This window comes from Mobula hypostoma, chromosome 2 (genome assembly GCF_963921235.1).
Source record: "Mobula hypostoma chromosome 2, sMobHyp1.1, whole genome shotgun sequence".
NCBI classification, from domain to species: domain Eukaryota; kingdom Metazoa; phylum Chordata; class Chondrichthyes; order Myliobatiformes; family Myliobatidae; genus Mobula; species Mobula hypostoma.
In genome coordinates this window covers 240,633,421-240,659,417 of record NC_086098.1, presented here as the reverse complement: position 1 = coordinate 240,659,417, position 25,997 = coordinate 240,633,421, and the positions used below count along the sequence as shown (strand labels likewise).

At 47.9% G+C, this 25,997-nt stretch overlaps 1 protein-coding gene across 4 annotated transcripts in view; it reads left to right on the top strand.

Moving 5' to 3' along the window:
- The window catches only part of gba1 (glucosylceramidase beta 1), a 61,218-nt gene that overhangs the window by 22,196 nt on the left and 13,025 nt on the right, over positions 1 to 25,997 (top strand). For 3 of the 4 annotated variants that reach the window (XM_063041757.1, XM_063041759.1, XM_063041758.1), the window contains exons 4-9: positions 3,858 to 4,004; positions 6,109 to 6,242; positions 11,563 to 11,735; positions 15,806 to 16,043; positions 18,363 to 18,587; positions 23,646 to 23,809. In XM_063041757.1, coding sequence (XP_062897827.1) covers positions 3,858 to 4,004; positions 6,109 to 6,242; positions 11,563 to 11,735; positions 15,806 to 16,043; positions 18,363 to 18,587; positions 23,646 to 23,809 — 1,081 coding nt within the window. The remainder of the gene's footprint in view (positions 1 to 3,857; positions 4,005 to 6,108; positions 6,243 to 11,562; positions 11,736 to 15,805; positions 16,044 to 18,362; positions 18,588 to 23,645; positions 23,810 to 25,997) is intronic. The other variant, XM_063041760.1, reaches the window with a different exon arrangement.

Sequence of the window (25,997 nt, the reverse complement as noted above, 5' to 3'; positions counted from 1 at the left end):
CATAGTCCCCTCCTACATGTACACACTTAGTCCAGCGGTCGTGGAGCATACGGATCCCTTCTTTGTAGAAGTGGTCCACTGCAGGGGTGATTGATAAGTTCGTGGCCTAGGGTAGAAGGAGATGAGTTATTAACTTCAAACTTTCTGCATTATCACTCGAAGAGTTGAACTGCACGTGCATGTAACGACAGCGTCTTGGATCTCCAGGTGGTCCACAGCAGGGGTGATTGATAAGTTTGTGGCCTAAGGTAGAAGGAGATAAAAATTATACAGCTCTCATCACATGCACGTGCAGTTCAACTCTGAGTGAAAATGCAGAAAGTTTGAAGTTCTCCTCATCTCCTTCTACTTTAGGCCACAAATTTATCAATCACCTCTGCTGTGGACCACTGCTGGAGGTCCAAGACACCGAATTCTACAAAGAATGGATCCGTCTGCTCCACGACCGCTGGACTAAGTGTGTAAATGTAGGAAAAATAAATGTGCTAGGTTTTCCAAAATTGACTCCTTCTACCGTAGGCCAGGAACTTATCAATCACCCCTCATACACAAAAAATCCAAGAAACGCAATAGAATCAATGAAAGACCACACCCAATGGGCCAGACAACTGCAAATACAAAATAAATTAATAATAATAAAATAAGTAAGCAATAAATATCAAGAACATGAGATGAAGAGTCCTTGAAAGTGAGTCCATAAGTTGTGGGAAAGGTTCACTGATGGGTGAGTGAAGTTACCCCCTCCAGTTCAAGAGCCTGATAGTTGAGGGATAACTGTTCCCGAACCTCTGGTGTGGGTATTGAGGCTCCTGTCTTTTCTTCCTGATGGCAGCAGTGAGTGTGTGATGTGACACTGTAGAGGGAGCTTCACTCTGTGTCTGACCCCGGGAGTGTGTGATGGGAGAGTGTAGAGGGAGCTTCACTCTGTGTCTGACCCCGGGAGTGTGTGATGGGACGGTGTGGAGGGAGCTTCACTCTGTGTCTGACCCCGGGAGTGTGTGATGGGACAGTGTGGAGGGAGCTTCACTCTGTGTCTGGCCGCGGGAGTGTGTGATGGGACAGTGTGGAGGGAGCTTCACTCTGTGTCTGGCTCCGGGAGTGTGTGATGGGACAGTGTAGAGGGAGCTTCACTCTGTGTCTGACCCTGGGAGTGTGTGATGGGACGGTTTACAGGGAGTTTCACTCTGTCTGACCCCGGGTGTCTGTGATGGGACGGTGTGGAGGGAGTTTCACTCTGTGTCTGACCCCGGGAGTGTGTGATGGGACAGTGTAGAGGGAGCTTCACTCTGTGTCTGACCCTGGGAGTGTGTGATGGGACGGTGTACAGGGAATTTCACTCTGTGTCTGACCCCGGGAGTGTGTGATGGGACGGTGTAGAGGGAGTTTCACTGTGTCTGACCCCGGGAGTGTGTGATGGGATGGTGTAGAGGGAGTTTCACTGTGTCTGACCCCGGGAGTGTGTGATGGGACGGTGTAGAGGGAGTTTCACTCTGTGTCTGACCCCGGGAGTGTGTGATGGGACGGTGTAGAGGGAGCTTCACTCTGTGTCTGACCCCGGGAGTGTGTGATGGGACAGTGTAGAGGGAGCTTCACTCTGTGTCTGACCCTGGGAGTGTGTGATGGGACGGTGTACAGGGAATTTCACTCTGTGTCTGACCCCGAGAGTGTGTGATGGGACGGTGTAGAGGGAGTTTCACTGTGTCTGACCCCGGGAGTGTGTGATGGGATGGTGTAGAGGGAGTTTCACTGTGTCTGACCCCGGGAGTGTGTGATGGGACGGTGTAGAGGGAGTTTCACTCTGTGTCTGACCCCGGGAGTGTGTGATGGGACGGTGTAGAGGGAGCTTCACTCTGTGTCTGACCCCGGGAGTGTGTGATGGGACGGTGTAGAGGGAGCTTCACTCTGTGTCAGACCCCGGGAGTGTGTGATGGGACAGTGTGGAGGGAGTTTCACTCTGTGTCAGACCCCGGGAGTGTGTGATGGGACGGTGTAGAGGGAGCTTCACTCTGTGTCAGACCCCGGGAGTGTGTGATGGGACGGTGTAGAGGGAGCTTCACTCTGAGTGTGTTTTGGGACAGTATTGAGGAATTATTGAGGCATCACCTTTGGAAGGTCCCTCGATGTTGCGGAGGGTTGTACGCATGATGGAGCTGGCTGAGTCTACAGCCTTTGCAGCTTTTTCCGATCCTGTGCATTGGCAGTTCCATACCAAACAGTAATGTAACCAGTCAGAATATCCTCCACAGTGAACCTGTAGAAATTGGGAAGGGCAATTAAATGCTGCATTTAATTTAATTTCAGGCTGAGAAACCCACACCCCTTGAATGAATTAAAGAAGAGTTTCACAATTGCACATATTGCTCACATAGGAGAGTTGACTGAACTCTTCCTAACATCATTAGGATGCTGCCTAGATTAGAGAGAGGGGTCTATAAGTCTGATTAAACCACACTTGGAGTATTGTGTTCAGAAAGGTTGAGCGAGCTGGGGCTTTTCTCTTTGGAGTGAAGGAGGATGAGAGGTGACTCGGTAAGAGGGATGGATCAAGCGGATAGATAATAGATATACTTTATTGATCCCGAGGGAAATTGGCTTTCGTTACAGCCGCACCAACCAAGAATAGAGCATAAGTATAGCAATACAAAAACCACAAACAATCAAACAACAAAATGCAAACTATGCCAGATGGAAAATAAGTCCAGGACCAGCCTATTGGCTCAGGGTGTCTGACCCTCCACGGGAGGAGCTGCAAGTTCGATGGCCACAGGCAGGAACGACCTCCCGTGCCGCCCAGTGTTGTATCACGGTGGAATGTGGCCGAAGTCCAACAGTAAAAAGTTCAATATCCGGTTTACAAACACGTTCCTCGATCGTAATATGACCCGGATTGCACCATCCATTGTTAACCAGAACAGTAAGCACCCAACTCCTTTACACTTACTGCTCTCAGTGCGCTTCCGGTCAGCCCGAACGGTCTGGAAGCCGTCCATGAAAAGTTTTGATCGGGTATGTCCTTGTGCAGCCCCGTTCCAGTAAAACACATAACACTGCACTCCCGAAATGTTCTCTGACGCCTGGCTAGCGCCGTCAACTCGTCCATTTTATTACCCACCGAACTCCTCTTCTCCACAAGTCTCTGTTGTCTCGACCCGGTCCTCCTTCCTCGCCTTTGTGATTCCCCCTCTGCATCCTCTGTGTGTTTTCCTCCAGATTTCAGCAGGGGTGTCCCCCGCTGTCCTCGCTAAACCGTATATCCAGAATGCTAATATGAAGCATATCTTTAATGTGATTGGAGGAAAGTATAGGGGCTGTTTTTAACACTGAGAGGTGGGTGTGTAGAATGCTCTGCCCGGGTGGTGGTGGAGATGGATATATAAGGGTTATTTAAGAAATTATTGGATACACGCATGGATGATCGGAAAATGTAGGGTATGTGCGAAGAAAAGGTTACATTGATCTTAGAGTAGGTTAAAATGTTCATGTGCCAAAGGGCCTTACTGTCTTTCCTATTAGAAGAATATTCTGCTGCTGGGTTCATCCTGACTCCCCCACCACCTTACCTTGTGTACCTTCCGACACGTCTTAAACCCACTGCACCCATTTTGCTGAGAAAGAGAGGGAGGAGGAATGGGGGGGGGGAGAAGGTAGAGGGGAGGGGCTGCGGAAGAGGAGAGCAGTGAGGGAGGAAGGTAGGAGGGAGGGGAGAGCAGTAGGATGGACAGAGGTGGAGAATGTGGGGAGCGGGGAGAAGTCTCGGTCAACTTGGCCGCAACACCAGGTCTGGGTCACACACGCATGGGGACTGCAAGTGACGGGGCGGGATGGCAAGGAATCACACCGTCTGCTCCTTCCCCAAGGGCTGCAGCTCACTCTGGACGTGCAGAAGAAGTACCAGAACATTAAAGGATTCGGAGGTGCCATGACAGATGCTGCTGCCATTAACATTCTCTCCCTCTCCCCTGGTTCGCAAAGAAACCTCCTGCGATCATACTTTTCTGAGGAAGGTATGCAATATGACCACGTGGTGCGCTGGTTAAAAATGTGAGCGCTCCCACTGCATGGGGTACTGCCTGTTTTCTAAACAGTTCCTCCACATGCTCCTCCCCCCTCTCCCTCCTCCCCCCTCTCCCTCCTCCCCCCTCTCCCTCCTCCCCCTGCTCCCTCCTCCCCCCTCTCTCCTCCTCCTCCCCCTCTCCCTCCTCCTCCCTCTCCCTCCTCCTCCCCCTCCCCCTCTCCCTCCTCCTCCCCCTCCCCCTCTCCCTCCTCCCCCTCTCCCTCCTCCTCCTCCTCCCCCCTCTCCCTCCTCCCCCCGCTCCCTCCTCCCCCCTCTCTCTCCTCCTCCTCCCCCTCTCCCTCCTCCTCCCTCTCCCTCCTCCTCCCCCTCCCCCTCTCCCTCCTCCTCCCCCTCCCCCTCTCCCTCCTCCCCCTCTCCCTCCTCCTCCTCCTCCTCCCTCTCTCTCCTCCTCCCTCTCCCTCCTCCTCCCCCTCCCCCTCCCCCTCTCCCTCCTCCTCCTCCTCCTCCCTCTCCCCCCTCCCCCCTCTCCCTCCTCCTCCCCCTCCCCCTCTCCCTCCTCCTCCCCCTCCCCCTCTCCCTCCTCCTCCCCTCCCCCTCTCCCTCCTCCTCCCTCTCCCTTCTCCTAATCCCCCCTCACCCCACCCCTCCCACAGGCCTCGATAACCCTGTGATTTATACGTTCTCCCTGTGGCCACGTGCATTTCCTCCAGATGCTCCAGTTTCTTTCCACAGTCTAAAGGCGTACGAGTGAGGGTTAGTAAGTTGTGTCAAAGTTCCAGATAAATTGATTATCAAATTGTGCGTATGTTACCATATTGTACCTTGCAGACATTTACAGGAAAATGAAGAAATACAGTAGAATTTATGAAAAACTATATATAACAACCAGTGTGCAAAAGAAGACAAACTGTGCAAATAATTCTTTTAAAAAGTAAATAAATAATTTTTAAAATGTGGGCATGCTATGTTGGCGCTGGAAGCATGGTGACACATGCAGTGCATGTTTGGACTGTCTTGATCATTGACAGTAAAACATTGCACTTCACTGTATGTTTCACTGTTTCAGAGTAACATGTGACACATAATGCAAATCTGATGATTTATTTAAATCTCCAAAACTCTGAGCAGTGGAATGCACTCAAAGCCGAGAGGTCTTGCCACTTTCCTTTCGAGCTACGCCGCCCACGTTCCTACTGCACCTCCCCGCCAAGCTGTGGTTCAGCGGGCAGCACCCTCACTTTGGAGCCTGAAGGTTGTGGGTTCAAGTCCCACTCCGCAGCATTGCTCCTGAAAACTCAGGCCAGTGCAGTACTGAGGGAGCTGCTGTACTGCCAGCAACAGTTCCACAGAGCGGGAGGAAGGGGACGTTGCTTCTTAAAAATATTCCTCTCATGCCTCTGCTGTCAATTATTTCGCAATCAACGTAATTTTTTTTTGAAGTTTATTTGGATCTTCCCACATTCTTGTCTTTGGGATCTTACTGGCTGTGAAGAGTTGCTATAGACATGCTGGACTTTCACAAACTACCAATCCAGTGATCATAAATACGAGAGATTCTGCAGATGCTGGAAGTCCAGAGTAACACACATTAAATGCTGGAGGAACTCAGCAGATCAGGCAGCGCCTATGGAGAGGAATGAAGAGTGGACTTTTGGGACTGAGAGCCCTGATGATGCTGCGCGATCTGCTGAGTTCCTCCGGTATTTTGTGTACGTTAATCTCTTCACCTTCCTCAGACTGGTGGGGTTAGGATTGAGCAAACAGAAAAGGCGCAAGAGGAAGAAAATAAAGATTAAAGTTTTGAGATTAGCTTTATTTGTCACGTGAAATGTGGAAACATCCGGTGAAATACATCGCTTTGCATCAATGACCAGCGCAGTTCGAGGACTGTGCTGGTGGTAGCCTGCAAGTGTCAGCATGCTACTGGCGCCAACGTACTGATGCTAACCCTTATGTCTTTAGAATGCGAGAGGGAAAACATACAAACTCCATACAGACAGTGGCAGTAAAGCATTTCGCCTACTGCCAAGAATGGACCCAATGGCCGTTTTTCTGTTGTGGGTTTTAACCTTCCTGCTTGTTCCCAAATGTAGGAATTGAGTACAACGTTATCCGAGTGCCGATGGCAAGCTGTGACTTCTCCACACACGTGTACACGTATGATGATCATCCAGGAGACTTGGATCTGCACAACTTCAGTCTGGCAAAGGAGGACACAGACATGAAGGTGAAATATTCTCCCCTCCCGAAACTGACCGATGAAATGCAAGGACATGGAGCTTGGCTTTGGGCCGGTCACTCTTACTGGGGAGAGCTGGTCAAAATATTGGTATTGGTTTAATATTGTCATGTGTACCAAGATACAGTGAAAAGCTTGTCTTTCATACTGTTCATGCAGATCAAATCACTGGACAGTGCATTGAGGTAGAACGAGGTAAAACAATAACAAAATGCAGAGTAAAGTGTAAAAACTACTGAAAAAGTCCAGTGCAGGTAAACGATAAAGAGCATGATCATAACGAGGTAAATTGAGAGGCCAAGAGTCCATCTTATTCTACAAGATGTAAATTCAAGAGGCTGATAACAGTGGGATAGAAGCTGTCCTTCACCCTGGTGCTACGAGCTTTCAGGCTTTTATATCTTCTGCCCGATTGGAGAGGAGAGAGAGAGAATGTCTGGGGTAGATGGGGTCTTTGATTCCGCTGGCTGCTTTATCGAGTGTAAGTAGAGTCCATGGAGGGGAGGCTGGTTTCTGTGATGTGCTGAGCTGTGTCCACAACTCTCTGCAGTTTCTTGCGGTCACGGGCAGAGCAGATGCCATACCAAGCCATTATGCATCCAGACAGAATGCTTTCTGTGGTGCATCGATAACAATTGGTAAGAGTCAACGGGGACATTCCTAATCTCTTTAGGCCTGTTGTGGAAGTAATAATAAGAAATAACTTTATTTACCGAGCACTTTTCATCCAGATGATGTTGTTCAAAGTGCTTTACAAAAGGGATAAAAGTACAAACATGAAAGGTAAAATAAAAAATAAAAATAAATATGAAAATAGAAGACAAAAAAAGTTGTTAGTTAAAAGCAAGATTAAATAAATCGGCACCCTCTCTCTCTCTCTCTCTCTCTCTCTCTCTCTCTCTCTCTCTCTCTCTCTATATATATATATATATATATATATATATATATATATATCCTGTCCGATGATCCTCTCATATCCCTTTTGCCAATCACCTGTCCAGCTCTTGGCTCCATCCCTCCCCCTCCTGTCTTCTCCTATCATTTCTATCATTTCAGATCTCCCCCTCCCACTTTCAAATCTCTTACTAGCTCTTCTTTCAGTTAGTCCTGACGAAGGGTCTCGGCCCAAAACGTCGACTGTACCTCTTCCTAGAGATGCTGCCTGGCCTGCTGCGTTCACCAGCAACTTTTATGTGTGTTGCTTAAATAAATAGGTTTTGAGCTGGCATTTAAAAGTGACAACTGAATCTGCATCCCTTAAAGTTTTAGGTATTGAATTCCACAATTTGGGAGCGTAGTTCAAAAAAAGATGATCTGCCAATTATCTTTTGAGGGAGATGGTGGAAGGAGGCCTGGGAGCTCAAGCAGGATTATAAAATAACAATGATTCTGGGATGTACTCCTGTCCCAGACCATTAAGAGCTTTAATAACAAGTAAGAGAACTTTAAAATCAATTCTAAAAGATACAGGAAGACAATGCAGAGTGTCTAATACGACAGTGATATGCTCCATCATTCTGGTATTGGTTAAAAGTCTAGTGATAGCATTCTGAACGCACTGAAGTTGTCAATAGATTGCTTTGGAAGGCTGGTAGAAAGGACGTTGCAGTAATCTAGTCTGTTTGATATAAAGGTGTGAATTAGTTTTTCAGCATTATTACCTGACAAAAATTTCTTAAGCGTAGAAATGCTGCTGTGGTCACCTTCTTTATTTGGGGTTTAGAATTCAAATTGAAATCAAGGGTAACACCCAGGCTAGATACAAGGGGAGCCAAGTTCCCAAGTGTATCCAGGAGTAGAGGTGTTAATGAGCTTTCTTGGCCATGTTTGGACCAGGATAGGCTGTCAGTGGTGTGCACTCATAGCTCTCAACCTCAACACCATTGGAGTAGACAGAAGCTTCTGCTGTACCTCCCCTTCTGAAGACCCGGGAACTGAATGTCAGGGTGCAGTTCTGCCTCCTGGAGTATTGGTATTGGTTGATTACTACCAAATATACCGAGATATAGTTGAAAGCGTTTGTTTTTCATGCCATGCAGACAGATCCTCCCGTACATTGGTGCATCAAGATAGTAAAATTAAATTCAGAATGAATGAGGCGGCACTGTAGCATAGTGGTTAGCACAATGGTTTTGAGTACCAGGGACCCAGGTTCAATTCCCACCGCTGCCTGTAAAGAGTTTGTACGTCCTCCCCATGGAATGCACGGGTCTCCACCCACAGTCCAAAGATGTCTTGGTAGTTAGGTTAGTTGGTCGTTGTGACTAGGCTGGGATTAAATCGAGGGTGGCTGGGCAGCGAGGCTCGAAGGGCTGGAATGGCCTTCTCTGCGCTGTATCGCTAAATAAATAAAGTGCAAGGGTCACAATGAGGTAGGCTGGGAGATCAGAATTTCACCTATTAGTGTTTGAGAGGTCTGCTGAGGAGTCTCATAACAGTGGGATAGAAGCTGCCTAGCAAAAGTGAGGGACTGAATGTCTTCCCCCTACTTGTAGAATAATACATCAAGGAAACGCACCCTTCGGGTACATGCTGACCATGGTGTCCACCTAAACTAGCCCATGTTCAGCCCATAAAGGGCGCCACAGTGGCATTGCGGTCAGCGGGGCACTATCACAGCTCGGATGTTCCAGAGTTCAGAGTTCAGAGTTCAGCTCCGGTGTCCTCTGTAAGGAGCTTGTACTTTCTCCTCATGAACGGCATAGTGTTTCTCCGGGCCTTCTGGTTTCCCCCCACCTTCCAAAGACGTATCGGTTCCCGGGCTAATTGGTCATTGTAAATTGTCCTGTGATTAGGCTGGGGTTAAATCAGTGCGCTGCTGGGCAGTGCAGCTCATTGCCTGTTTCGTGCTGTCTCTCTGAATAAAAATAAAATAATGTTCCTATTCCTCTGCTTATCCAAGCAACACACATCAAAGTTGCTGGTGAACGCAGCAGGCCAGGCAGCATCTCTAGGAAGAGGTACAGTCGACGTTTCAGGCCGAGACCCTTCGTCAGGACCGTTCACCAGCAACTTTAATGTGTGTTGCTTGAATTTCCAGCATCTGCAGAATTCCTGTTGTTTGTCCTCTGCTTATCCAAATGTCTTTCGTGTGTTTTCTGGTACTTCTAAAATCACGTTTATTAAAATATCTTATGTTTAATTTTCAATAGTTTTTATGATAACACAAATGGAGTGGCGTCTGAACCTGGTACACACAAGGAACAGGCTCTTCAGCCCATGCTGTTGTACCACACCAATTAATCCAACGATGCCTGATTACTCTAATCCCTTCTGCCCGTCCCTCCATTCTCCGTAGATTCATTGGTCTATGTTTGACACTCCACCTGTCTACACCATCTCCCCCGGCAGCCCATTCCTATCACTCTGTGTGTGCATAAACTCTCTGTGGAAAACAAATACTTGACCTCCCTCCTCAAGTGAGTGTCTTCTAATACTAGACATTCCAACCCTGGGGAAAAGATACCAGCTGCCTTTATGACCTTATAAACCTCTATCCGGGGGTTCCCAACATGGGCTCCACAGACCCCTTGTGTAATGGTATTGGTCCGTGGCACAAAAAAGGGTGGGAGCCCCTGCTCTTTCAGGTCTCCCCTTAGCCTTTGCTGTTCCAGAGAAAACAACCCAAGTGTGTCCGCCTTGTAGCACAGGCTGTCTAATCCAGGCAGCATCCTGGTTAACCTCTTCCACGCCCTCTCCAAAGCCTCCACATCATCCCTACAACGGGACGACCAGAACTTTTTTTTAGATTATGAGGACATGCAGTCCTCTTTTATTGTCATTTAGTAATGCATGCATTAAGAAATGATACAATATTTCCTCCGGTGTGATATCACAAAACACAGGACAGACCAAGACTGAAAAAACTAACAAAACCACATAATTATAACATATAGTTAGAACAGTGCAACAATACCATAACTTGATGAAGAAGTCCATGAGCACAGTAAAAGTTCAAAGTTTCTCAAATGTCCCACATCTCACACAGACGGGAGAAGGAAGAAAAACTCTCCCTGCCATGCCCAACCACAATCCGTCTCTGAGTCATCCGAAAACTTCGAGCTCTGATCAGCTCTCCGACACTGACCACTGAGCACCATCTCTGTCCGAACGATTCGACCTCCTTCTCGGTCGCCAACAGCAGGCAAAGCCGGGGATTTTGAGGCCTTCCCTCCGGAAGATTCCCTACCGCGTAGTAACAACAGCAGCGAACTGGCGTTTCAGAAATTTCTCCAGATGTTCCTCTGTGCTTTCAAGTCTAGCTCCATCAAATCAGAATTGTCCACGGCCCCTATTTAATGGATACGATATCATTTTTCACCGTAGGGCTACGCACGCGCGGCGCGCTGCTCTCTCTCCTCCCGATGTTTCTGAATGCAATACTCTGGATGCAGCCAAACTAGAGTTTTAGAAAGGTAGCACACTACAGCACAGCTCAGGCCCTTCGGCCACAATGTTGTGCCGATCCTGTAATCTGCTCTAAGATCATATAGATCTCCATTTTCCTATCACTGTAAAGATGCGACAAAGCTTGAACTCAGTGTCTCAACTAATAAAGACAAGCATGCCGTACGGCTTCCTGACCACCCGGACGCCCTCTGCAGTGTTGGATCTCCCTGTCCAATTTCTGATCCTTGGAGTTCTTCCAGGAGTCAGGAATGGCGCGCAGTCTTAATTCCAAGATTTCAGTTTATTTTAGAGTACAGACATACAAATACTAAGCAAACTAAATAAAAAGTGAGAAACGATGCTAAGAGATGTAAGACAAAGGAATAAAAGATGGCATTTCTGAAAACTCTCTCACTTCTATATATAAGATAAGGGAAATTCCTTAGATTGAGATGAATTATTTAATAGGCTACATAATTAAAACAATTGTATCACGTAGGTCATGTGCTAGTAATTAACCAATGAAAAATGAGAAAGGTGACAAACCATTAGTTTAGCTGCTTACTGTTTTCTGCCTGAGTGTGTGAAAAATACATGAGTTTATTTAAAAAATACAAATCTTATAAAAAGTATTATTTTTTAAAAAAGCAGTGTTTTCCAACAGCAGCCATTTGAAGGAGCTGTGGAATTGGAGCCCAAAATCCCTCTGTGCATTGATGGTGTTAAGGGTCCTGCTATTAATTATGCACTGTCCTTTACATTTGATCTCTCACCTCATATTCAGCCAGGTTAAACTCCAATGCTTTGCCTCATCTTACCATTACTATTCTTACTGTTCACCTTGCCTTGGAACTCCACAACGTCCTCCCTATTCGCCAGCATTCCCCCTCCAATCTCACCTCCAACTCCTCTTCCCCAGATCCCGCTGATCCAGACAGCCCAGAAGATGTCCAGGCGTCCTCTGTCCCTGTTTGCAAGTCCATGGACTGCGCCGGCCTGGATGAAGACCAGCAACTCCACGATTGGAAAAGGGACCCTGAAGGGGAACCCTGGAGGGCCGTACTACAAGAGCTGGGCCAACTACTTTGTCCGGTGAGAGGAAGGGGGAGAAGGAGAGTTCAAAGTAAATTGATTATCAAAGTACATATACGTCACGGTAGACAACCCTCCGATTCATTTACTTGCGGGTATTCACAGTAAATTCAAAAAACGTAACAGAATCGATGAAAGACCACACTCATCATGATGGAGAAACAACTGATGTGGATAAGATAACAAATTGTGCAAATAAAGAAAGAAATAGATAAATAGATAAGCAGGCAATAAATATCAAGAACCTGAGATGGGAAGTCCTTGAAAGTGAGTCCATAGGTTGTGGGAACAGTTTAGTGATGGGGTGAGTGAAGTTATCCCTCCTGGTTCAAGAGCCTGATGGTTGAGGGGGAATAACTGTTCCTGAACATGGTGTTGTGGGTCCTGAGGTTCCTGTACCACCTTCATGATGGCAGCAGCGAGGAGAGAGCACGACCAGGATTGTGGGGCTCCTTGATGATGTGAGGTGATGTATTTTGGGGGAGGGAGAGAGAATACTCTTTGCCTGGACCCAAGGGAGCACTGGGGGAGGGGGGGTTACTCACCCATCCGGACTATGCCTTCGTACTGTTCCCTGCCACACCTCTGGCAACAGAACTGATTTCAGTCCTCCTTCACTCCATTTGCCTCAAAAGATAGGATTTTCCAATGGCCACCTACCTTAATTCAACTTCCCATTCCCAATCCGGCATGTTGACCGCTGGCCCGCCTCTACTGTCACAATGAGGCCACACTCAGGCTGGAGGAGCAACACCTCATATTCTGTCTGGGTAGCCTCCAGCCTGATGGCATGAACATCGATTTCTCCAACTTCTGGTCATTTTTTTCTCCCCCTCCCCTCTCTTTTTCCAATCCCCATTCTGCCCCCCTCTCACCCCTTCTCCTCACCTGTGCATCATCTCCCTCCGGTTCCCCTCCTCCTTCCCTTTCTCCTATTGGCCACTCCTATCAGATTCCTTCTTCACAGTTTCAGAGTACATCTATTATCAAAATCTTCATCGCGACAATCATCCACATTATCAAGGACGACCTATCCCCAGGAATCAAAATTGTCTACAGAACAGATGGCAGACTTTTCAATCTTGCCTGTCTGAAATCCAAAACGAAGACATCCACGTGTTCCCTCATCGAGTTCCAATACGCAGATGACACAGTGTTGCAGCTCTTTCAGAAAACCACCTACAACAGATTCTGACTGCCTTCAACCGTGCATACACGAAACTTGGACTTACCGTCAATTCCAAGAAGGCTCAGATCATCTATCACCCGTCACCAATTGAGACAAATCAGATAGAACCATCATTTCAATTTGACAAAGCAACTCTGGAAAACGTGGACCACTTTCCGTATCTTGGAAGTCACCCCTCCTCCATTGTCGGTCTTCATGACAAGATCCAACATCATCTTAAATGCGCTGGAACAGCTTTTGGACGTCTCCGAACAAGAGTCTTTCATGATTGTGACATCCGAACAGACACCAAAATGTTAGTGTACAAAGCAGTGGTGATCCCAAAGCTCCTGCATGCATCAGAAAAATGGACAACATACCAACGATATCTGAACGCACTTGAAAAGTTCCATCAACGCTGTCTTCGAAACATCTTGAATATCAGCTGGGAAGATAGAATAACCAACGTCAGTGTGCTAAATGAAGCAAAGACAACAAGCACTGAAGCCTACGTCATCAAGAACCAACTAAGATGGAGCGGTCATGTTGTTCGGATGAAAGATGAACGTCTGCCGAAACAAATCTTCTACTCCCAGTTTAAAGAAGGCAAACGTAAAAGAGGCAGACAACAGAAGGGATTCAAAGACGTCTTAAAAACCAACATGAAGAAATGTAACATCGACATCAACAATTGGGAAACCAATGCCAAGGACAGGAAACTCTAGCGAGCCATCATCCGAGAAGGAACAGCAACTTTCAAAGCCGACAGATGTGCAGAATTAGAAGAAAAGAGAAGGAAATGGAAAGAGAGGCAGCAACAACCAAAGCCCAATCTGCCATCTGGAACTACCTGTCCTGAATGCGGAAGAACTTTCAAAGCCGAGATTGGACTCATAAGCCACTTGAGAGCCCATAAGTAGATCAACAGAACGAAGTCCATCACCCTCGATCTCGAGGGATAACCATGACGACAACGATTACCAAAGTGTGCAAGTGTACAGTACACAACCCCTGAGATTCTTTCCTCCTGCAGGCAGGCACGAAATAAAGAAACACCGTGGAACCCACTCGAAGAAAAATGTCAAACACCCAACATGCGAAAACAAAGCAAATCATGCAGACAGCAAAAGCGAGCAAATAACGCACAGAATATTAAAGTTCAAGTTCAAATTTAATTGTCATTCAACCATACGTTAAACAGACATGAATGCAGCCGAACAAAGCAGCATTACTCTGGGGCCGAGGTGCAAACACGGTACCAACAGTCACACACAGGCCAAGGCGCATAGAACACCTATAGACCAGCAGTAAAATGCAGTCACACAAAAAAATAGATACTGTAATTGCAAGGCCCTGAGTTCATGAATGTTGCAGCAGTCTACAGTTGAACACAGTACAGCTTGTCTTCTGAACTCCCAGTGCAGAACCTCATCACATCCTACCCATGGACCACGACCTCGGGCTGTTCACCTTCCCACTTAAGAATGCTGAGGTCTAAATCCAAGACATCCTAGATCCTGGCACCTGGGACATACCATCCAGCAATCTCGCTCTCTAGCCCACAGAACGTCATGTCCGTTCCCCTAACTAATAATTCCCCTGTCGCCACAGCGTGCATCTTCTCCCCCACTTCTCTTCTGAGTCACATGAGGCAAACTCAGTGCCAGAGACCAGAACACACTTTTCTCTGTTAGGTCATCGCCCTCCCACCTTCCCCCCACCGCCCCACTACAGTATCCAAAGTGATAATACCTGTTGTTGAGGGGATGGCCATGGGGGTACTCTACACTGGCTCCTTAACCCCTTTCCCCTTCCTGACTGTCACCCAGTTTCCTGTGTCCTGCATCTTGAGTGTAACTACTTCTCTATATGTCCTTTTTATCACCCCTTCACTCTCCCAAATGATCTGGAGTTGAACCAGTTCCAGTTCAAACTCCTTGACGTGATTGTTAGAAGCTGTAGCTGGAGGTCTCCCTAACTTCCTACGTCCCACAAGAGGAGTTTTCCACTATCCTGCCTGGTATCTCTACTGTCCTGGCTGAGCAGATATAAAGAAGGGGGGGGGGGAAGAAAACTTAATCTCGAGCCTTTCTTTCTTTCTCTGACTGAAGCCTCTCTTTGTGGAAGCCTCGAAGAGCAAAAGCCTCAAGATCACCCCTCTGACTCTGCCCACTCAGACGACTGCTGTTGTGCTTGCCCCTGCCTTCCTTTAATTTGCTCTTGCTAATCAATCTCAAACGCCAATTGACCACTGGTCAAACAGCAACCTGGGCTGCTGTTTTTTATATTTGGTCAATGGACACGATTGAAGTCCCCTCCTCTCCAAACTTCCGATGTTCAGACTGGCCGCTGGTCAAAGCTCTTTTTCCTACAAACAACTCATTCTGCCACCCTCTAGTCAAAGGCTTAACCTGTAGGATGTGTGTTACAGGCTCTCGCTTCTGCTTGTGCCTGTGGGCACTCTCAGACCTACTCACAGAATCTCATGGGTCTCTAGTTTATGCTAAAGTGCTAATTTATGCTCTCCCTCTCTCTCTCTCTCTCTCTCTCTCTCTCTCCCCCTTACCTGTCCCTCTCCGTATCCCCCTCACTCCCTTACCTCTCTCTCTCCCTATCTCCCTCCCTCACCTCACCCCCTTACCTCTCCCTCACCTCCCCCTCGACCACCCCTCTGACTCCTCTCCATCCACTGTCACACCCTCTCACCCCCTTCCACCTTCTCCCCTTCTCCTCCTCTCCCTCCCACCTTCCCCAATCCCTCCCATCTCCCCTTCTACCCCCTCTGTTTTCCCCCACCCCTTCCCCCTTTCTCCCTCTCCCTTTCTGTTCCTCCCCCAACCCTCTCCACTTTATAAGTCTCTTCCCTTGCTGCACCTCCCCCCGTTCCTCCCTCCCTTGGTAGGTTCCTGGACGAATATGCGAAGCACAACGTGACGTTCTGGGGCGTGACGGCGCAGAACGAGCCCACCACTGGATTCATAGAGGACTACCCTTTCCAATGCATGGGCTTCAATCCCGAGCTTCAGCGAGACTTCATCGCTCTCGACCTGGGCCCTGCCTTACACGCCAGCCCCCACAGCAACGTGAAGCTCATGATCCTGGACGACCAGCGCTTGCTGCTGCCGAGCTGGGCAAAGAAGGTGAGAGCCTGATATTTGCCATTATGGTACGATTGGGCCGAAAGACCAGTTTCTAGGCTCCTGATGGGGCCAAATGCAGGTTGGAGGAGCAACATTTCAGATTCCTCCAACCTGATAGATTTAATATCGATTTCTTTAACTTCTGGTAATTTCTCTCTCTCACTCATCTCTTTTTCCATTCCCCATTCTGGTCTCCCCTCTTACCCCTTCTCTTCTTCTCACCTGCCCGTCACCTCCTGCCGGTTCCCCTCCTACTTTCCCCCCCCCCCATGGTTCACTGTCCTCTCCAAACCTTTACCTCTTTCACCTAATCCCTCCCAGTTTCCTCCTTCGTCCCCTCATCCCCAACAACCCACCTTCCCCCTCACCTGGTGTCACCCATCACCTGCTGCCTTGTACTCCTTTCCCTCCCCCCCTCACTTTCTTATCTTCCCCCTTCCTGAAATGGCCCTAATGAGGAGTTTCAGCCCAAAGTATCCACTGTTTATTCCCCCTCCATAGATGCTGCCTGGCCTGCTGAGTTCCGCCAGCACTTTGCTCAAGATCTCCAGCATCACTTCCATCTTGTGTAGCTTCACCAGATTGATTCCTGGGTTGGCGATTTCCCCCAGGAAAGTCAAAATTGAGTTTGTCAGATGCACAACTCCATGTGCACAGGTGCAGTGAAAATCTTCCACGCACACAGTGTCATATCAGCAACATTCACAGAAAAAACATAGGGATAAATTCAGGTAAAACATAGGGATAAATTATGCTGACCATTTTTGTGCGTGAACACTGATATTCAGTGATAATCACCGTAAATACTGTTTGTAGTTTAGCTCCTCCATGAATATTTATTTTTCAAATGTCTTGTTGAAAGATTGATGTTAGTAATTTTGAACAGGTTCTCTAAACTTCGTCATTTATTTCAATCTGTTTCTGTTAAACTTTCACTAACAGTCAAACAATGAACACGTATGTAAGCAACAGGACTCATCCCTTTTCCTTTAAAAAGGCCATAAGAATTATTATTAATTCACTTATCAAAACTACCTGTGCACACCAGAGAACTTTTGAGAAGATTGTAGCCAATTTTGGCACACGCTCTCTAAAATGTTCGCCACCCTGCTCTAGGCTATCACAATAATTCCTCCAAAAATACTTGCGTTGTGTGTCTTCTCAAGACAGAAGGCCTCTTGCGTCCTCTCCTCACCCGCCTATCACCTCCCCCTGGTGCTCCTCTTCCTTCCCTTTATCCCATGGTCCACCCTCCTCTCCTATCAGATTCCTTCTCCCTCAGCCCTTCAACCAATCATTTCCTTCCCCTTCTCCACCCTCCTGTCCTATCAGATTCCTTCTCCCTCAGCCCTTCAACCAATCATTTCCTTCTCCTTCTCCACTCTGCTCTCCTATCAGATTCCTTCTCCCTCAGCCCTTCAACCAATCATTTCCTTCCCCTTCTCCACCCTCCTCTCCTATCAGATTCCTTCTCCCTCAGCCCTTCAACCAATCATTTCCTTCCCCTTCTCCACCCTCCTCTCCTATCAGATTCCTTCTCCCTCAGCCCTTCAACCAATCATTTCCTTCCCCTTCTCCACCCTTCTATCAGATTCCTTCTTCTCTGGCCCTTTGCTTTTTCCACCAATCACCTCCCTGATTCTTACTTCATCCCCCACCCGCCTGGCTTCAGTTATCACCTTCTAGCTTCTCCCCCCTCCCCCCACCTTCTTATTCTGTGTCTTTCCCCTTTCCAGTCTGAATTGTTGACCGTTCGTTCATTTTCATAGATGCTGCCCAAACCTCTGAGTTCCTCCAGCATTTTGTGTGTTATTCTGGATTTCCAACGTCTGCAGAATCTCTTGTGTCTGTGACTTTCAGTCCAGTTCCACCACTTACGTAGTGCAAGTACTTTCTTAGATCTTTCTAAGAGAAATTAAGTCTTCATTTGGTGTCCTTGTCCCCATTTCACCATTCCCACTCGTCCTATTATAGATATTCCCTTCTCTGCCTTGCCTTGTCTTCTCTTCTTAAAAATTACACAAAAATAAGCAAAAGGTCCATAATTATTGTTACTGATTTGTTAATTTTTCAGGGTGGCAAGAGGTGTAGCAGTTAGCACAGGCACTTGCTGTAAGATCGGCGTTCCATTCCCACTGCCGCCTGTACGGAGGAAACTGGAGCCCCCGGAGGAAACCTACACGGTCGTGGAGAGAACATACAAACTCCTTACGGGCAGTAGCGGAATTGAACCTGGGTCACTGGCGCTGTAACCGTCACACCACGTGGGGCCCCAAACCTCTTATCTTCTAACCTGTGTCCTCCCAATTTGGTAACTAGGTACTGGCAGACAAGCACGCCGCTCGGTATATAGACGGGATCGCGGTGCACTGGTACCTGGACCTGGTAGCTCCTGCGGACATAACCCTGGGCACCACTCACCAGCTTTTCCCTGAGTTCTTCTTGTTCGCCACGGAGGCCTGCAACGGGAACATACCCTGGAACTCGGTAGTGGAGCTGGGGAGCTGGAAGCGAGGTGCCAGATACAGCCAGGACATCATCGAGGTGAGCAGAGCCCACAAGGTGTAAATGGTTTCTAACAGGTGATCCTCAAGAATCACCTTTATTTCAGTGGATTCCAGTTAGTTGGGCCACCTTGTTAATTGGGACAGGCTCTTATTTGGGACACCTCATTATGATTCCAAACGAACGATGGTGGCTTGGCTGAGCAACACGGCAACATTCTCAAAACTAGGACCCCACAATTACTGCTAATCAGGCAACTGCTTAAATAATACATGGCAACTTAACGAGCTTAAACCAGGAGACTGCATTACAAAGAGTGAGTCATTTGAAAAGAAACACAAGGAACTCTAAACGATTACTGACTGTCATTAAACAACTATGAACCAATTCAGGTGCTCTAAAAACACAGGCCCAAAGTGCCCCTTCCCTACGAACAGCATCTGACAGCCCAGGGAGACCTGAAAACTTGAGATCCAGGTACAACTCGAGAGACCTGGGGAACTCAAGGGGGAGGCATGAGAAACTCGAGAAGGGACCCTGAGAGACCTGGGGAACCTCGAACAAGACTAGGGAACCTTGAGAGGAACTCAAGGGAGGCCCCGAGAGGGAGGTTTGGGAAAATTCGAGACAGGTAGAACATTAAAAGACCTTGGAAATGTAGAGAAAAATCCTTGGGGAAGTTTGACGACCTTGAAAACCTTGGACACTTAGGTCGGGATAAAACCTTGAGACCTGGAAAGTAGAATCCTTGAAGGCCTGAAGCTCAAAACTTAGGGAAGGTTCCAGGAAGGACCTTGCTCACAGGGTTTTGCCCTTCACTATTTTTCCAGAGGTAATTTGGACACAGAAGTCTGTACTCTCAATTTTACAGATTGAGACGGTGTAGCTAGGCTCTTCTTATCGCTGAGCTAGCTGGCTCTCTGTAGTTCTGTTTCACTGTTACATGAAAGCGCAATTTTCACGGTCTGTACATGACTTTCATCAAGAGGGTTATTCTTGATAGGGTTACTTGTCCAGCCAGGGATCAGCTTTTGGAGCAGGGCTCTTCCAAAATTGTCACTATCGACCCGAATGCTGATTTGTTGAATCAAATAAACTTTATCGATAAGCTCAATTGTTAAGCAGACCTGAGTTACGGGATCTCAAAGCTGGGAACCCGGATACTTGCAACTTGAGAAGCTCAGAATGAAACTTGAGGACCCTTGGAACATAGACTTGGGACACACACGGAGAATAGAAAGCACCCTTGCCTCCAGCCACTGATGTCAAAACACTGCTGTCCAACCTCCGCTGGGTCCATTACATGGCAGGTCCTACTGTCACAATGTGCACTGGCAATATCAGAGCCCAAGTGCGGAGGAAAGGCAGGCTTCGATATTGATACGGCAACGAGATCTTATTCATAGTCATTGCAAAAGAACATCAGTGGCTTAGCCAAGCGACACCGTGAGATGTAACATTCTCAAAACTAGGACCCCGCAATTACTGCTAATCAGGCATCCACTTAAATAATACAAGTAACACGAAATCCCCAAGCCTATCAAAATAAACTTAATAAGTTTAAACTCAAAGCATCAGGAGACTGCATTAGAAAGAGTGAAAAAACCACCAGGAATTCTAAACAATTAACCACTGTCATTAAACAACAATGAACCAATTAAGGTGCTCTTAAAACCCTCAGAGCCCAACGCTGTCTAGTGCCCTGCACAGGCCCAAAGAACTCATCATAAACAGCATCTCCACCACAATAAGGCAACACCAACTCCAGTGGATAGGTCATGACATTCAGATACCTAACTCCTCTCTCCCCAGACAGATCCTTTAACCCCAGTTGAAAGAAGGTTAGTGAGCCCCTAGTGGGCAAAGGAAATGCTGCAAAGATAAACATCACAATCAGCCTGGAAAAATTGAAGCAACACACACAAAAGATGCTGGTGAACGCAGCAGGCCAGGCGGCATCTATAGGAAGAGGTACAGTCGACGTTTCGGGCCGAGACCCTTCGTCAGGACTAACTGAAGGAAGAGTTAGTAAGAGATTTGAAAGTGGGAGGGGGAGGTGGAGATCTGAAATGATAGGAGAAGACAGGAGGGGGAGGGATGGAGCCAAGAGCTGGACAGGTGATAGGCAAAAGGGATATGAGAGGATCATGGGACAGGAGGCCAAGGGAGAAGGAAAGGGGGGGGGAAACCCAGAGGATGGCAAGGGGTATAGTGAGAGGGACAGAGAGAGAAAAGAGAGGAAATAAATAAATAAATAAATAAGGGATGGGGTATGAAGGGGAGGTGGGGCATTAATGGAAGTTAGAGAAGTCAATGTTCATGCCATCAGGTTGGAGGCTACCCAGACAGAATATAAGGTGTTGTTTCTCCAACCTGAGTGTGGCTTGAACATTGACTTCTCTAACTTATGTTAATGCCCCACCTCCCCTTCGTACCCCATCCCCTATTTATTTATTTATTTTTTTCTCCCTCTATCCCTCTCACTATACTCCTTGCCCATCCTCTGGGTTCCCCTCCACCACTTTCTTTCTCCCTGGGCTTCCTGTCCCATGATCCTCTCATATCCCTTTTGCCAATCACCTGTCCAGCTCTTGGCTCCATCCCTCCCCCTCCTGTCTTCTTCTATCATTTTGGATCTCCCCTCCCCCTCCCACTTTCAAATCTCTTACTAGCTCTTCCTTCAGTTAGTCCTGACGAAGGGTCTCGGCCTGAAACGTCGACTGTACCTCTTCCTACAGATGCTGCCTGGTCTGCTGCGTTCACCAGCAACTTTTATGTGTGTTGCTTGGAATTCCAGCATCTGCAGATTTCCTCATGTTTGCATGGAAAAATTGAACATGACATCTAAAAACTGGGAAGACATTGCACTCAATAGAGACACCTGGGGGAAATCTGTCCAAGAGGGAGCTGCGCTACGAGAGAGCGACTGCACTGTGTCGCAGAGAACAAGTGGCAGCTGTGAAAGAGACTGAACAACCAAAAACCCAACCACGAACCACAGTCACCACCTACCCTTCACACACTGCGCCGGAATATGTGTGCCTTGATCAGCCTCTACAGCCATCCGAGGACCCACCAATAGACAACCCCTTAGGAGACCATCATACTCCACTCGAGTGATCACATTACTAGTACCACTATACTTAACAAGTATGCAGAATAAAGAATATTCTAGCAGAATATGCATAAATCCATAAATACCAGCATGTATTTACAGTATAAATTGCTTTATAATGATGAAGAATAAACATCGATTGTTTATTCATTTCCACAGATGCTGAGTTTCTCCAGCATTTCGTGTGTGTTGCTCTGGATTTCCAGCATCTGCAGAACCTTTTGGGTTTAACGTTATAAAAGTGGTTTACAGTGCAGTGGTAATAGATAGAGGGTGTGGGGGTGGGGGGTTTGGAACTAGAATGGTTGATCAGATAAACTACCTAGAGGAAGAAAGTTTCAAGATGCCGTGAAGGTTTTGCTTTAATATCCCTTTCCAGAGTGACCTTTTGCCGCTGTTCCTCACTGCACAAGTGCACACAACAACGAGCTGCACAGTCCACGCAAAGAGCTGGTGTCTTACACCACGCCAAGCTGTAGCACAGAGAGCACGCTCCCAGAGCTTGCACACCCAATATAAAAAGACCCAGCTACAGTGAACATGGAGAGGATGTATTCAGAAGTGGGAGAGTCTCAGACCAGAGGGCACAGCCTCAGAATAGAAGGATTTCACTGTAGAATGGAGATGAGGAGGAATTGCTTTAGCCAGAAGGTGGTGAATCTGTGGAACTCATTGCCACAGTCAACTGCGGAGGCCAAGTCAGTGAATATATTTAAGCAGAGGTTAATAGGTTCTTGATTAGGAAGGGTGTCAAAGGTTACGGAGAGATGGCGGGAGAATGAGGTTCAGCGGGATAATAAATCAGCCATGATCGAATGGCAGAACAGACTTGATGGGCTGAATGGCCTAATTTTGTTCCTGTGTCGTATGGTCTAAAATATCCACAATCATCTCAGCTCCTTTCTCTATTAGATCAGGTGGCTTATATACAACAAGACAGGAAAATAGGAGGAGGCCACGCAGCCCTTGAAGTCGGCCCCATACCATTCAATATGATCTATACTGGCCCCAACTCCTCTTCTGTTGCCTGCTCCTCATGGACCCATGAAACTTTTAACCAACATCCCAGCCTCTACCACCCTCAGGGATTCAGCAAGCTCTGGCCGAAGAAACTTCTTCACAGCTGAGTTCACAGCACAGCAGAGCAGTAGCGGAGCGGTCAGTGCAATGCCTCACAATGCTAGCGATCACCCATCGGGGTTCAGTTCCCACATGGATTTCCTCCGGCTGCTCTGGTTTCCTCCCACATTCCAGTGACGTACGGGTTAGCGTTGGTAAGCTGTGGACTTGCTATGTTGGTGCCGGAAGCCTGGCGATATTTGCGGGCTGCCCCCAGCGCATCCTCGGACTGTGTTGGTCGTTGACGCAAAATGACGCGTTCCACTGTGTGATTCGATGCACATGTGACAAGTAATGGTAATCTTTTAAAGAACTGACCCCTTACTTTGTTCCTGACTCTCTCAGACATACGCTCACTTGAGAGAGTCTTCCTTTCTGTACCTGGTTTGGGTGTAGACGTGGAGAGGATACTTCCAATACTGGGAGGGTCTCGGACCAGAGGACACAGCCTCAGAATAGAAGGGCGTCTCTTTAGAACAGAGATGAGGAGGAATTTCTTTAGCCAGAGGGTGGTGGATCTGTGGAATTCATTGCCACAGACGGCCGTGGAGGCCAAGTCATTGGGTATATTTAAAGCAGAGGTTGATAGGTTTTTGATTAGTCAGGGTGTCAAAGGTTACGGAGAGAATGCTGGAGCATGGGGTTGAGAGGGAATGTACATCGCCCATGATGGAATGGCAGAACAGACTTGATGGGCCGTATGGCATAATTCTGCTCCCATATCTTGTGGTCTTACGGGTGAGGTCAGAGCAGAAAATATTCTACGCACTCAGACTTCATGCAGAAGTGGGATTTGGCTCTAACCTTTCAACCCAGTTGTGCCCCCAGAGTTGAACATACTGTTGCGTCTGCTCTCCTGCCAGGACCTGAACAACTTTGTGACTGGATGGACGGACTGGAATCTTGCCTTGGACCTTCAGGGTGGCCCGAACTGGGTGAAGAACTTTGTTGACAGTCCCATCATCGTGGACCGCGCGAAAGACCTGTTCTACAAGCAGCCCACCTTCTACCACATGGCCCACTTCAGGTAAGAAGCTGGGGCCTTACAAGAGAAGGGATTGAAGGCTTGCTGGAGAAATTTGTGTATTAAACTTGCACTCTGACGTCGGCTTTCACGTGGAACCCTAGTTACAACCAGATCAGAAGCACGGAAAGAATATCTCTCATGGAGAAATTGTGAGGACCTTCATTTATTCAATTCCTGTTGCAGTGTGCACCGAGTCAGAGCTCAAACATTCTCCACTGGTCTACTAAGCTACCAACAATTTACCGGGATGCTTCAGGATCCTGCCACATTCTCTCCCCACCCCCACTCTCCACTTTCCACAGGGATCACTCCCTCTGTGATTCCCTTGTTCATTCGTCCCTCTCCACTAATCTCCCTCCTGTCACATATCCCTGCAGGTGAGAGAAATGCTACCCCTGCCCATTCACCTCTTCCCTCATCTCCATTCAGGGTCCCAAACACTCCTTCCAGGTGAGGCAACACTTCACCTGTGAATCTGGTGTTGCCGTCTATAGTACCCAGTGCTCCCAACATGGCCTCCTCTACAATGGTGAGACCCGCCGTAAGTTGGGGGAACCGTTTCATCGAGTACCTCCTCTCTATCTGCCAAATGTAGAATTTCCCAGTGGCTGACCATTTTAATTCCTGTCCCCATTCCTGTTCCGACATATCAGTCCATGGCCTCCTCTTTTGTCATGATGAAGCCACTCTCAGGGTGGAGGAGCAACACCTTATAATCTGTCTGGGCAGCCTCCAACCTGATGGCACGATCATTGATTTCTCCTTCCAGTAATTCTGTCCCCTCCCCCTTCTCTCTTCTTCTGTTCCTCACTTTGGCCTCTTGTCTCTTCTCGTCACCTCCCTATCACCTCCCCCTTGTGCACCTCCTCCTTTCCATGGTCCACTCTCCTCTCCTATCAGATTCCTTCCTCTTCAGCCCTTTGTCTTTCCCGCCCATTGGCCTCACCTATCACCTTCTAGCTCTCCTCCTTCCCCTCCCCCCCTCCTCTATATTCTGTCGCCTTCCCCCTTTCTTTCCGGTCCTAGAGAAGGATCTAGGCCCGAAACTTCGATTATTTATTCATTTCCACAGATGCTACCTGACCTGCTGATTTCCTCCAGTGTTTTGGATTTCCAGCAGCTGCTGAATCTCTTGTGGACAGCTTGCATCTGAGCTCACAGCGCCAAAAACAACTGCAAGATTTGTACACCATCTTCCCACTCTGGGTTCTCCTCCCCGTCTTCCTTTCCAGTCTTGGCCCAAACCGTCGACTGTTTATTCATTTCCACAGATGTTGCCTGACCTGCTGAGTTCCTCCAGAATTTTGTCTGTGAACACCCCAATCTCAGGAAACAAACTCTGGCCACTGGGCCTTGATTCCTGGACTCGAGTTCAGCCTTCCTTTTTTTACATAGAGGGTGACAAGTGTATGGAACGCACTGCCGGGAGTGCTGGAAGAGGCAGATTCACTGGGAGCATTTCAGGGACTTTTACAGAGGCACATGGATGATAGAAAAATGGAGGGCTATGTGAGAGGGAAGGGTTAGATCGACTTTAGAGTACGATAAAGGGTTAGCACAATGTTATGGGCTGCACCGAACCGTAGTGTGCTACGTTCAGCTTGTAACATTTGTGTTATAACGATTATAGGTGGAATTTAGGATTTCATCTGTGACCCTATTTCTGGTAGAGACTCTGTAGATGCTGGAAATCCAGAGCAACACACACAGAACGCTGGAGGAACTCAGCAGGTCAGGCAGCACCCACAAAGAGGACTAAACAGTCGATGAGACCCTTCAACGACACCAGACACGAGGTCACCCGATTGCAGGGAGAACGGGGGAGCCAGCTGTCTGGTAAAGGAAGGCAAAGTCCTGTTTATCATACGGTTAGATGCAACTCCCGTAGAGCTGAAACAAAGATCAAACACTACAACACACACAGAATGCCGGAGGAACTCAGCGGGCCAGGCAGCATCTATGGAGGAGAATGAACAGTCAACGTTTCCAGACAAGAAGTCCTGATGAAAGGTCTCAGCCCGAAACGTCGACTGTTTATTCCCCTCCATAAATGCTGCCTGGCCTGCTGGGTGCCCCCCGCGTTTTGTGTGTGAGGGTTCAGTGACAAAGCAACGCTGTCCTGCACGGTGCACAAAGTGACAGCGATATCCCTTTAACAATGTGCCGACAGCAGCAACGTTCCTGCTGC